This window comes from Emydura macquarii, unplaced genomic scaffold (assembly GCF_026122565.2).
Source record: "Emydura macquarii macquarii isolate MOO-44397 ecotype Brisbane River unplaced genomic scaffold, CSIRO-AGI_Emac_v2 contig_2897, whole genome shotgun sequence".
Classification (NCBI taxonomy): Eukaryota; Metazoa; Chordata; order Testudines; family Chelidae; genus Emydura; species Emydura macquarii.
This window is the reverse complement of record NW_027133034.1, coordinates 53,088,604-53,100,634: the sequence shown is the minus strand read 5'-3', so window position 1 is coordinate 53,100,634 and position 12,031 is coordinate 53,088,604. Positions and strand designations below refer to the sequence as shown.

General features: G+C 37.9%; 1 protein-coding gene across 3 annotated transcripts in view; it reads left to right on the top strand.

The window, feature by feature from the left end:
* MAST4 (microtubule associated serine/threonine kinase family member 4) overlaps positions 1-12,031 on the top strand; it is a 414,690-nt gene that overhangs the window by 184,916 nt on the left and 217,743 nt on the right. For 2 of the 3 annotated variants that reach the window (XM_067569127.1, XM_067569130.1), the window contains one exon: positions 7,939-8,013. The exons of the other annotated variant lie outside the window; for it this stretch is intronic. In XM_067569127.1, the coding sequence (XP_067425228.1) occupies positions 7,939-8,013 (75 nt within the window). The remainder of the gene's footprint in view (positions 1-7,938; positions 8,014-12,031) is intronic. 3 annotated transcript variants of the gene reach the window in all.

Below are 12,031 nucleotides of genomic sequence, written 5' to 3'. Positions count from 1 at the left end.
TTTCAGCCTGTGTGGTGCTCATGAACATCTTGCACATAAGCAGTGATCAATCCTCTAAATCACAGGGAGGTTTTTGGGGGTTTTTTTTCTGTTCCTTGTTTAGATGACAGTTTTCAAATATGGGAAAATGGAAAAAAATCACAGTTTATTACAAATTTTTGGATGAATAATAAATAACAGTTAAGTGAACTTGCTGTATTCTCCATGTGTTGCCATATTAGATCTTGATTCTTTGGGGGCAAGGGTCTGTCTTAGTATGCATAGGGCCTCTCAAAATGTGATCCCCATCCCTGATTGGGTTCTAGGCGTATTGCAATACAAATTAACATTTTTTTGTTTGAGAAAATGTGAATGATTTATTCTATTGTTCAAACAAATCCCAACTTTAATCGGGGCACTTGTTATTCCCCAAAATGGAATTGCATACAATGGAAGACTTAATAGTTCCTTAGAAATAGAGAAAAATGTTTTGATCCTTAAACTTGTTTCACTTTCTTAAACTAAAAGATGCAAAGGGAAGATCATTTTCATAGGAAGTGTAACTATGAAGGTTTTTCGTTACATTTGGGATTTGGTTCACGTCTCTGTAAGTTATAGTTAGTTGTGGGCAGAGCTGGTTGGAAAAGTGATAGGAGATGGGGGAGGGGATGAGGGTTAGAATGCCTTTTACATTTTTTTGCCAAACTTTTTAATTTATATTTATTCAGATTTCTGACAAGCACTAGTTGTAATGTAGTAATTGAAATACGTAATCTTACATTTGGAACCTGTAGAATTGACACTGTTTTATAATAGGAGTTCTAAATTTGTTTCTACTTTTTCTGGTTTGTCCTCAGGATAGCATTTCATTTGGAAGGGCTTTTTGGAATTTTTCTGAAAGGATCCTATATTTGCCTGCTAATTTACTTTTCTTCAATGTCATTTCCAGTTAATTAGGGTTGCCACCTTTCTTCTCCTTTACAGTATTTGTTTATTATGGGTGAATGTGATGTACATGATGAAACGATGATCCTGTGATGTGCATCAGCCTGGGCTAATGTACCTAGTAGGTTTCTGGAGCTAAATGAAGTTGGCTCTGTCCAGAATCTGGTTGAGAGAATTCCAAGGGACAACCAGGATGTTGTAGGAAGTATTATGTTTTAGTAGGAAGTCCTCTTACTTCTGAGTTTTTCACCTTCCTCTGTCACTTACCAATTTGAAGTAGTGTAAATGGTGAATTCTCTGTAATTTGAAGTCTTTAAACCATGATTTGAAGAATTCAGTAATTCAGCCAGAGATTAGGGGTCTATTTCAGGAGTGGATGGAGGAAGTTCTGTGGTTGTTCCTTCTGACCTTAAACTCAAGTCTGACTTATAGACTTTATGTCCCAACTTGGTGTCTGGAACTGTTGTGCTTCTCCAGATGTCCTCTTTCAGGTAAGATTTTAAGCCAAGACCCTTCCCATATGTAAATCATTAAAGATTCCCTGGTACTTTTCCCATTAATATGGGTGTCTTCTCTTTTTTTGTGTTTTAACAAATTCCAGAAAAGGTAATTATATTCTGTCTGAATTTTCTGTCTCTGTTGTATCATCTAGATTAGGCATAGTCACTTGTCAATATTTATTAGTGATGCTGCCACACTGTACTCCAGACCACTGCACATTTTTGCGTGGTTAAAATGATCCATCTAAATGAATAGTTTGCACCGTGGTAAAATCTTTAAGGCTTTGAATATGCTACTAAACAAATATATTATCATACATTTCAAGATGTCTGTTACTCTGCATATTCCTGTATTGTTAAACTGAATATTTTTGTTCAACCAGCCAGCTTACTTTTCTGTACAATGCTATTTAATTAAATATAATTTTAAAAGCCTATGTTGGAAAAACTATCAATCATATGCTTCTCTAGTAAGTTATACAAATTTCAGTACAGACAGTACAGGATTTCGTTTTTATTTTATTTTATTTTATTATCTCAGAGAACGAACACGTTACTTTTCAAATTTCAGTTAGGGAAGTGTTTAAAGTTTAAAACCAACATTTTCAAACCTACATTCCTGAAGTTATTTAAAATGTTTGGGTTCTTGTCTTGAAGAAATAGCACTAAATAAATTGGGAAAAGTTGTGATTCAGAGTTCACTATTCAATTGCACTATAGGCCCAAGTTTAGCAAGATTCTTGGTTACATGTGTAACTTTAAGAACATAATTAGTCCCATTGAAATCAGTGGGTCTACTTATGTGCTTTGTTATGCACATGCTTAGGAGCAGCCCCAATTCAGCAAGAGACCTATCTTCATGCAATGCTTTTGTGCTTATTCATTTAGCAGAAAAGTGTTTAAAGGTGACCAAATCCAGTTTTGACCCAGCAGTTCTTTTGGAGTCTGCTTCAGGGCATTCAACAGAATATTTATAGTTATTTTAAGTTCCTGTGAGAGAGATCCTAAGGACTCAAATATTCAAGTTAATGATGGGGTCCTACTCAAATTAATTTCCATGAGTATATTAATACTGTACAGCTGCATGATGTGCAGTTGTTCACAGTGAGAGTGATTGAGGTGCAACGTATGTTTGTTGCCAAAGGCCAAGTAACATTTCTGGCCAGAATCTAAATTTGCAGATATAAATTATGTTCCAAACAAATCTCGATACTGGTTTCTCAGTGGTTTTCCTTATGTTACTCGCATCTTACATTTCCATATGGATGCTCAGCAAAACGAAGGGTTCAGGGCTGTCCTCTCCAGCTGCTATTTTAGTAGCACATTGACGTGCTAGTGCTTTCACCAGTGGACAGAACTGACTTTCTAGAAAGCAGTGGCAATGTAGTTGAAGTGTTAATTTTGATTAACGGCTTTTCTCACCACTGGGAATTGAACAATTAAATAAATACCATCCCATAGTCTTTGCTTCTTCACTCAGCTATATTCTTGCTGCTTGACTGCTGGCTGGTCAGCATCAACCCTGTAGCTGTCTACTAGACATAGCTCTTCCCCTAAGCATCCTGCTGTACCCCTGCATCTTCATAATCCAAATGGGTAGCAAGATTATTAACAGAAATTTCATATGTAAGACACAGGAGGTAATTGTTCCACCCTATTCAGCACTGATGAGGCCTTCGATGTCTACTGTGTCCAGTTTTGAGTACCACACTTTAGAATGATGTGGATAAACTGGAGAAAGAACAGAAGAGAGCAGCAAAAATAATAAAAGATTTAGAAAACCTGACCTATGACCAGCTAAAAATAACTGGGCATTCTTGAGGTCCCCTCTAGCCCTTCATTTTTATGATTCTACAATTATACAACACTAAATGTAGTATGTGTGCAGTTGAGAGAGAGTTTTTCAGTCCAAACATTAAAGATGAACAATGAAAGCAGGGTATTAAATATAAGCTAAAAGAAAATACTTTAGCTTCTGCTGCCTGCTCTGATGCTAACATTGGCATCCCCACAGTACTGTTCTTTTCAAATTGCACAACTAACTACATTGCTTTTTCTTACCCATTCTTGGAGCTTTCTTCAGTCCTTCCCCTAAACCTGCACCTTGAGCTGATCTATCATGGCTTCCTCAACTCCTTCAAGTTTCTCCTGAAAACTCTCTCACCCTAGAGTGGCCTAGTTTTCCCTTGTTAGTAATAGTCATTAAAAAGTAACCCTGCAGACATGTAGTACAAACAAAAAGTAATTGCATGTTCTTAATTATGTAATCCCTGCCTTTTTTCCTTCTACCTGGGTTCTGTTCCCAGCTTTGTCACAAACATCCTCTGTGACCGTGAACATTTAATCTCTCTATGTTTACATTTCCTGTCTGTAAATTGTTGCTAATAATGTTGACCTGTCTCTCAAATAAAACATTAAAATAAGTTTAGTGTTTGCAAAATTCTTTGAAATCTTTTGGCTACATTATTCTAGATAAGTGTAAAGTATTACTATTTATCGCCCAGAATATACACTGTAATGCTTTTTGTATAATGAACCTGCAACCTTCGTATGGCCCTTTTTTGGAACCTGGAATCCAGAATCTTATCCCGTATGCTGCTGACATATACAAGTCAGGCTGTTGGGTAATGTAATTAGGGTCTGGATGAGGAGTGCACTCTGACAGGGTGCATGCAGGAGTTATCCTTTCAATATAGGAAACTAAAGATCCAGTGCGATGGGGAGCAATGTGAATTTATAATGTACTGCAGCCAGAGTCTAGTATTGTGCCAAATATAGTGGCAGAAGTGTTGCTGAATCTATTTCCCTGAGATGATGATATTCATAGGATTCATAAATAGCTGAATCCTATAGTTCACCGAGAAACCTGACTGTACAAACCATTTCAGAGCAGTAATGAGGAATCTTTTGACTGCTACTGGCACCTATAAGAAAAGCGAGCACCAAATAAATACATTGTATTAGGTCAAAATTATACAGAGCATGGAAGTTACATTTATTGAGTTTTATTTTGGATGTCAGGATTTTCATGTCTAACTCTAAAAGGTGCCAAACTGGCTTGTGACGTAGGTTTAGATTGGATTTTGGAATTTTTAAAAAACTTACTTTTTTGGTATAAAATTACAGTTCCTTCATTTATAGCAGTTTATGAAGTTCACAAGAGTACTAATTCAGGGTGCCCTGCAGTATCTGTATTTATCGCTTGTAACTGCAAAAAAAAACAAAAAGCAAAAAAAATCAATTTGTTAATCTTGTTTTTTTCCTATGTTAAGGATTTATCTGATCCAGTTAGAAAATAGGTGACCCGAAAAGTAAGGAATTCAAAGACTTTTACTTACCTCAAAAATTACTTTGGAGTGTATGGTGACCTTCCATATTCTGAATTCAGTGTAACATCTTAAAATTAATAGCAACATCCAGTTCCACTGCTCCATGACTCTGTGTGATTAGCTAATTTTAAAAACAAACTTGACCTTCATGTTAGAGGACCAGAAATGAACTACAGCATCCTAGAATTTAGTTAATTTATAGTTTGATTGCAGGTGTGTTTTTAATCTTGCAATCCTTAGTGTGGAAGTCAGTTTCTGTTTTATGATTTCAGATGTACAGAAGCCTTCATCCAAGGCTCTGAAAGCACTTCATAAATGTTTAGCCAAGCAATTCCCTATCTATGTGAGGTAGGTAAAGTATTATTTGATTCACTACAGAATATAGCCTCTCCTGAGATGAAATGCAGAAACTGTCCTAGTTCTGAGCAGTACTGTTCAACATGTTTAGGAGGGGTGAAGAGGAATGCTACATCCAAATGAAACTTTGGAGAAATTAGGTATTCTAGAATATACTTGCTTAGGTTGGAATTTGGCCTGAAAACCAGTTTCACACTCCTACTCTTCTGAAGAGTGCCATGAAGTTTGTAAAGACCAAGTGTTCAAGATTTACATCTCATCCAAATGACTTCACCTCTAACAGAAGTGACCCCTGTCTCTAGTCTGGGGCTGTGGTTCAATACTGACTTAGTTGGAAAACTGCCACTTCTGAATTATCACTGCTTCCCTCAGTACCTAGGTGTGACCAAATGCACCCCTATATTCACACCCTACACACTGTTGTAATAATCTTTGTACAAAATATGCCTTGTGAGGTTTCAATTGAAAATTAATAACTCACTAGTCAATAATATGGTGAAATGTATGTAGTAACATTTTATATAAAGTTATGAACATATGCTGAAGTTATGACTGATTGTGCTTACCAGACTAGTCTGGTGAGTGGGTACATACCAGTTTTTCAAAGACAAAGGACAAGATGATGCCTCTAGCCAGGTATCATCAAAGTTGACTGGCAATCACCGGTCAAGTGGCCTTTCTTTCCCACTGAAGTGGGACAGGAGCAGATCAATTTGCATTTTAACAAACAACAATATGGAACTGCTTTCACCATGAGATGCCATGTCTCTATCCTCACAGCTGGAAGGAACTTTATCTAGTGGTAGCCCTAGGAAATGCATTTCAAAGGCTAACTGGACTATAAAACGAGGGTGGGGGGACACACCCCATATATTCTTTCTCACCTGAGAAGATAAAGGAACTGGACTTTGGACTTCGGGAGGGATTCTGATCTGAGAATTTGATCAGCTCTGTTTCAGGGAACGCTGGGTAAGGATTTCACTTTGAACCGAGTCTAATTTGTTTAAGTTTAGTTACTAGAAAGTGTTTTATCTTTATTTCTTTTGTAACTATTTCTGACTATAATGCCTTGTACTTGAACTCACTTAAAACCCATCTCCTTGTAGCGAAATAAACTTGTTTTATGCTTTAATTAAAGACAACCCTGGATTAGTTTTGATCTGAATTGTTTGGTAACTTGAAATTAAAGTAGCAGATTGTTGTTCATTGACCCTTTACAGTGGCAATGGACCTAAAATACTTGAACTGTCCAGGACAGGGTTGCACAGTGCAGAACATGTGTTTCTGGGAAATTTGGGACTGATTGTGTTGAGGTCACTCTGCAAGTACTGTAACCCACGCTGGTAGAAGCCAGAATGTGGCTGATGTGTGGCTGACAGGCTGCAGCTATACATAGACACTCAGGCTGTGACTTGAATGCTGGAGAGCTGTTTGTGTGCAAGCTACAGCATTGTGAGGCACTTAAGGTTGCAGGGCAGGTGATGACACAACCCCTCACTGGTCTGGATTATACCCAGAATGTGATATTAGGGATTCCTTGGAAGTCCTCCATTTTTGTACTGACTCAACCTCATTGTACTTATCTTATAAGGTCTAATTGGGACCCTGGAAAAGGGTGACATAGCTTCAGCTATTGTATATTGTATTGTATCCTTTTCTGGATAGAACAAGAAGGCAATTATTATATTTGCATATCTTGGGTAATAGATAAGGCAATCCTCACCTCAATTTAAGTTTTTTTAGAGCATTTTTTTATTTAAATAAAATATTTATAGTACACTTTACGAAGGAATTGCATTGTTGTTAATATCCAAAACACTAGCAACTGCTTTCCTAAGACTTTTCCCTCCAAGCATGGGAATCTGTAGTAATCTAGGAAAGGATTTTCTGATATTAGAGAGGAAAGCTTGTGATTTTAAAGACACATTGCCTGTAACTTAGCATTTAAGTTCATTGAGCATTGAAAATCATTTGCATATTAATACTTTGATTCCTTTCAAGAACTAGAGGCTCTAGTGGATGTGTAGTTTACAGTATATCTAATAGCAGTAAAATCTGATTTATTTTAGTAGTCATATTAATGTATTTTGTAACTTCATGAAGTGTCAGAAACATTTCATCTTTTAGAAGAGGAAAATATGTTTGATTATGTTATCAAAACTTCCCACATTCCTCTTTCATCTGCAGTCTCCTGTTTATATTTGTGACAGATTTAATTATTGGATGATTCATATAGGATATAAAGTAGAATATTGAGCATGAATTGGAGGAATCTCTCATACCTACTCAGTGTAAATCTGAAAAATACAATGTAGTTGATTCGTATTATGGAGCTCTGAAGAGTGTGTATCGGGGGGTGTAAATCTAAAGAGGCTTTTTTTTTTTTAATTATTTTTATTTAAATTAAATGATTTTTCTGTTAGAATATGGATCAAGCTGAGTTCAATAAGATTTTTTTTCTGTGCACTTTCAAAATTGATGATAAACTAGCAAGTAATATAAGGGCAAGACAGAGCTTTTGTATCTTCAATGTGTATATCTTAGTATGAATGTAGATGAAAGAAATCTCTCATTAATATCTCCATACACAATACATATATAGAAGCCTCATGAGGCTACTCCTAGCAAAAATAACTTTATTTTTCTCTGGTATGCATATGGTGAAATTACGGAATATATTTCATAAAGCTCTTAGAAAGTTAGTGAAAGTACAGTTCAGTTAAATACTCTCCCTCTCCCTTCTCTGACCATCCTTCATTCCATCCCCTCCATGATCCATCCTCTTCCTTTTCTTTCTTTTTTCCTTCCCTTCTTCCATTCACCGTCAGGAAGGGCCGCCTCAGAAGAGCCATTTCAGCTCAACACGGCACCGTCAGAGACTAGTGGAACCAGCGGCTACAAAAGTGAGTGGACTTATTGAAGGACAGTTTTAAAAATGGAATGTTGTACCGGTGGAATGTGACAGCTGTAGTGAAGATCTGATGTACACTTGATAGGAGCATTAATTATTATTACCCACCTGTGAGTAATATGGTAGCCCTGTCTCTTAAAGATGAAGTTGCATATTGGATATATTCATTATTCATGTAAAATTGCTGCATCTTCTTTAAGAGTTGTGGGTGAGTTTTTTAGATGTACAGTGTGTGTGTCTAAAATTATAGTGCTGTTTTATTTGCTGTTTTTCCTGTGTGTTCTGTTCAATATAATCTATATTTTTTCGTATTTTTGAAGTGTATTCACAAATACGTGATATAATTCATCCTTCTGTTTCACAATATTTTAAATGGAAGGTTTTTTATAATAATGCCAGAAACAATTGGGAAGGGTGTCCTGGGATAACACTGATTTGTCTCTTGAGCAAGCCCAGATACAACTGTATAGATACTGTTGGGGCATCAGTATGTTATGCTGGCGGATTCAATAGCAAGGCCAGGTAGACTGACAAGCTTATTCTGTCTATCTTAGAAGATCATCTCAGGTGTGTGTGTGTGTGTGTGTGGTATAGGTGTAAATAAAAATGAGGTATGGTTCAAGAAATCTAATCAACATGATGTGAGAAATGTAGTTATTGCGGATATTAGTTTTATTTTCTAAATTAATGAAGCGTGCCACATTGTATATTTCTGATCATGTGCACAGTACTGCAACAATTTTTTTCCTACTTTTGCAAGAATCCAGCAAAAATAAAGTCACCAGTGGACTCCCCGGCGCCCCGCCCCCCCGCTCCCCCCCCCCCCAAAAAAAAAAGCCCTTTAGTTTTCCCTTTTTCCACAAGAATACTATACATTTGAGAAAGCACATAAGACTTGTCTTCTACGCTAAAGTTCAACTCTGGTGAATCAGTGGGAGAACTGAATTTGAGTCATGGGTCGTCCACTGAGAGAACGGGTTCGCCAGTTCCAGCCACCTGAATTTAGGGACTGTTATCTTGAGTACCACAGCTGACCTCAATAGCTATAGCAGGTTATTGGGAGAAAGGCAGTCACTTGTTAGCTAGGACCCAGCCATTTCTTGTTATATTTTGTGTAGTGCCAAGCGTGCTGGATACACACAGAGAGGAAGATAAGTCCCTGTGTGAAGAGCTAAATAGATCGTACAGAGAAGGGAAGACAATGGGAAACAATGAAAAGCAATGAAACTGAATATGTAAGAGTAAATTCCTGTTGTGTCAGTACATAAACTATGATTTGAATTCTTGTCATACATATTAACACGGGATATAGGTGGAGAAATAGCATTCATAGGCATCCTTGTGTTTTCAGGAAGGATTGAAAGGAAGAGAGAGAGAGTAGAGGCACATTATGCTTCATAGCACAGCGTGGAAGGAGGCTTGGAGATGAACCCAAAGTGGGAGTTACTCATGAAACTTGCGCATGGTTAGGGGGGTCAACAGTAATTGATGCAAGCAGAAGAGTACATAGATCTTGTCCTTACTGTCAAAGTATTTAATATTGATAAAGTTACAAGGAACCCAGTTAATGGATTTGAAGGGGTGCTAGACATGGTGAGAGCCTCAGGCCAGGTAGATGATTTTAATGGAAGCATTGTAGATGAACTAATGGTGAAGTAAAGTGGAAATAAAGGGATGTGCCTGAGAAGAGGAGGCTCCAGGAGTTAAGGTGAGAGAGAATCATGGCTTGGCCTAGGGTTTTGGTAATGTATACGTGTAGACTTTGAAGTCAAAAGGGACCAATATGATCATCTAGTCTGATCTCCTGCACAACATAGGCCACAGAACCTCACCTACCCACTCCTGTAATAGACCCCTAACCTTTCACTGAGTTATTGAAGTCCTCAAATCCTGGCTTAAAGACTTCAAGGTACAGAGAATCCACCAGCAAGTGACCTGTGACCCATGCTACAGAGGAAGGTGAAAAACCCTCAGGGCCTCTGCCAGTCTGTTCTGGGGAAAAATTCCTTACCGACCCCAAATATGGCGGTCAGCTAAACCCTGAGCATGTGGGCAAAACTCACCAGCCAGACATCCAAGAAAGAATTCTCTGTAGTAATTCAGAACCCAACCCATCAAACGTCACATCACAGGCCATTGGCATATTTACCATTAGTAGTCAAAGACAAAAGGAATGAGTGGATTTTGTAGTACTAGAGGAAGAAGTGCTATAACTTGTGAAGAACTTTCTGTGAAAGGGAGAAGAGTGGACAATTATACCAGGGCTTAGAATTTGAGAAATGTGGATCATTGAAATGTAGGGTTGGAAGGGACCTCAAGAAGTCATCTAATCCAGCCCCCTGCGCTGAAGCAAGTGTGCCTAGACCTCCCCTGACAGATTTTTGTCTAAACTGTTCTTAACAACCACACACTCACTTAGAAACCTATTCCAGTGCTTAACTGTCCTTATAGTTGGAAAGTTTTTCCTAATACCTCTCCTAAAACTCCCTGACTGCAGATTAAGACCATTATTTCTTGTCCAACCCTCAGTGGACATGGAGGAAAATTGATCACTTTATTACAACCCTTAACATATTAAGATTAACACGCCCATTTTTTTTAAACCTTTCCCCGTAGGTCGGGTTTCCTAAACCTTTTATCATTTTTATTGCTGCCCTTTGGACTTTCTCCAGTTTGTCCACATCTTTCTTAAGTGTGGTGCCCAGAACTTCACATGGTATTCCAACTGAGGTCTCATCAATGCAGAGTAGTTACTTCCTATGTCTTACATCAGACACTTCTGTCAATATGCTCCCAGCTTGGTGTCATATGCAAATATTATAAGCACCCTCTCCATTTTGTTATCCATGTCATTAATGAAAATATTAATTAGTACTGGACCCACAACAGTCTCCTGTGGGACCCCACTAGATAGTTCTCCCCCCTACTCTTTTGATAACTACTCTTTTTGAAAATAGTCTTTCATCCAGTTTTGCACCCACCTTATAGGTATTTTATCTAAACCACATTTTTGTGGTTTGCCTATGAGAATGTCATGTGGGACTGTCTCAAAAATCTTCTTAAAATCAAGATATATCATGTCTACTGCTTTCCCCATCCACTAGGCCAGTAACCCTATCCTGTAAGTCATAATGGAGAATCCCATGGTGACTAAGAAGAGAATATTTAAGGAAAAATAGCACTGTTTTAGCCATATTTGTTTTGAGTTTATATTGTGTCATTCAGGAAGGGAGATCAGAGACTCAGAAAAGCATCTGAAGAGAAGGAAAGTTTGGGGGATAAGTGAATTGGAGTCAGTCATATGACCAGATGAGGCTATCAATGGGTAGAGTGTAGAGGGAGAAAAGACCAAGGATGGAGCGGGTAAGGACTGTAATAGAGAGCACAAGGTGGGGTGGAAGAATCCTGAAAGAATACACTGTATTAAGGAAAGTGGAAAGACTGGAAAGGAAGACTACACTGCAGAATTGGCTGGGAGAGATCATTGGAGATTGAAGCAATTTCCTTATAGTAGAGGGGTTGAAGCTATATTGCAAGGCAACCAGGCCATTGATAGTAATGAGGAAGTGAGGACAGTCAGAGTAGACATCATGATGGTATCTGGAGACAAAGGGGAGAAGAGAGGGTGACGCAGAATCAAAGGATTGTTTGCTTCACCTTAGCCTGGCTTGTTGGAATCCCAAATAAGAGCCAGTTTAGCTCAGATAAAATAATTTTTTATTCAGTGTAGCAAAATAATGCAAATAAATGTAAATATCAGAGTTTCATACTGCAGTCTTAAATTTATTACAAATCATGCTGATTAAACAGCAAATCTCTTCGTGTTCTAAGTGAGAGTAAGTAGAAGTACTTAGTCTGCATTCAGCTGTGTTTCTCCTTCAGGTCTTAATCAGCTCCCACTAATCTGTGCATCCTGTTCCCTCTTCCTAGAACCTAACTGATCCATGGCAGCCATGACAACAGTAGTGGTCACCATTGGGTAACTCATTTGTTCACTTTCCCATGTACCT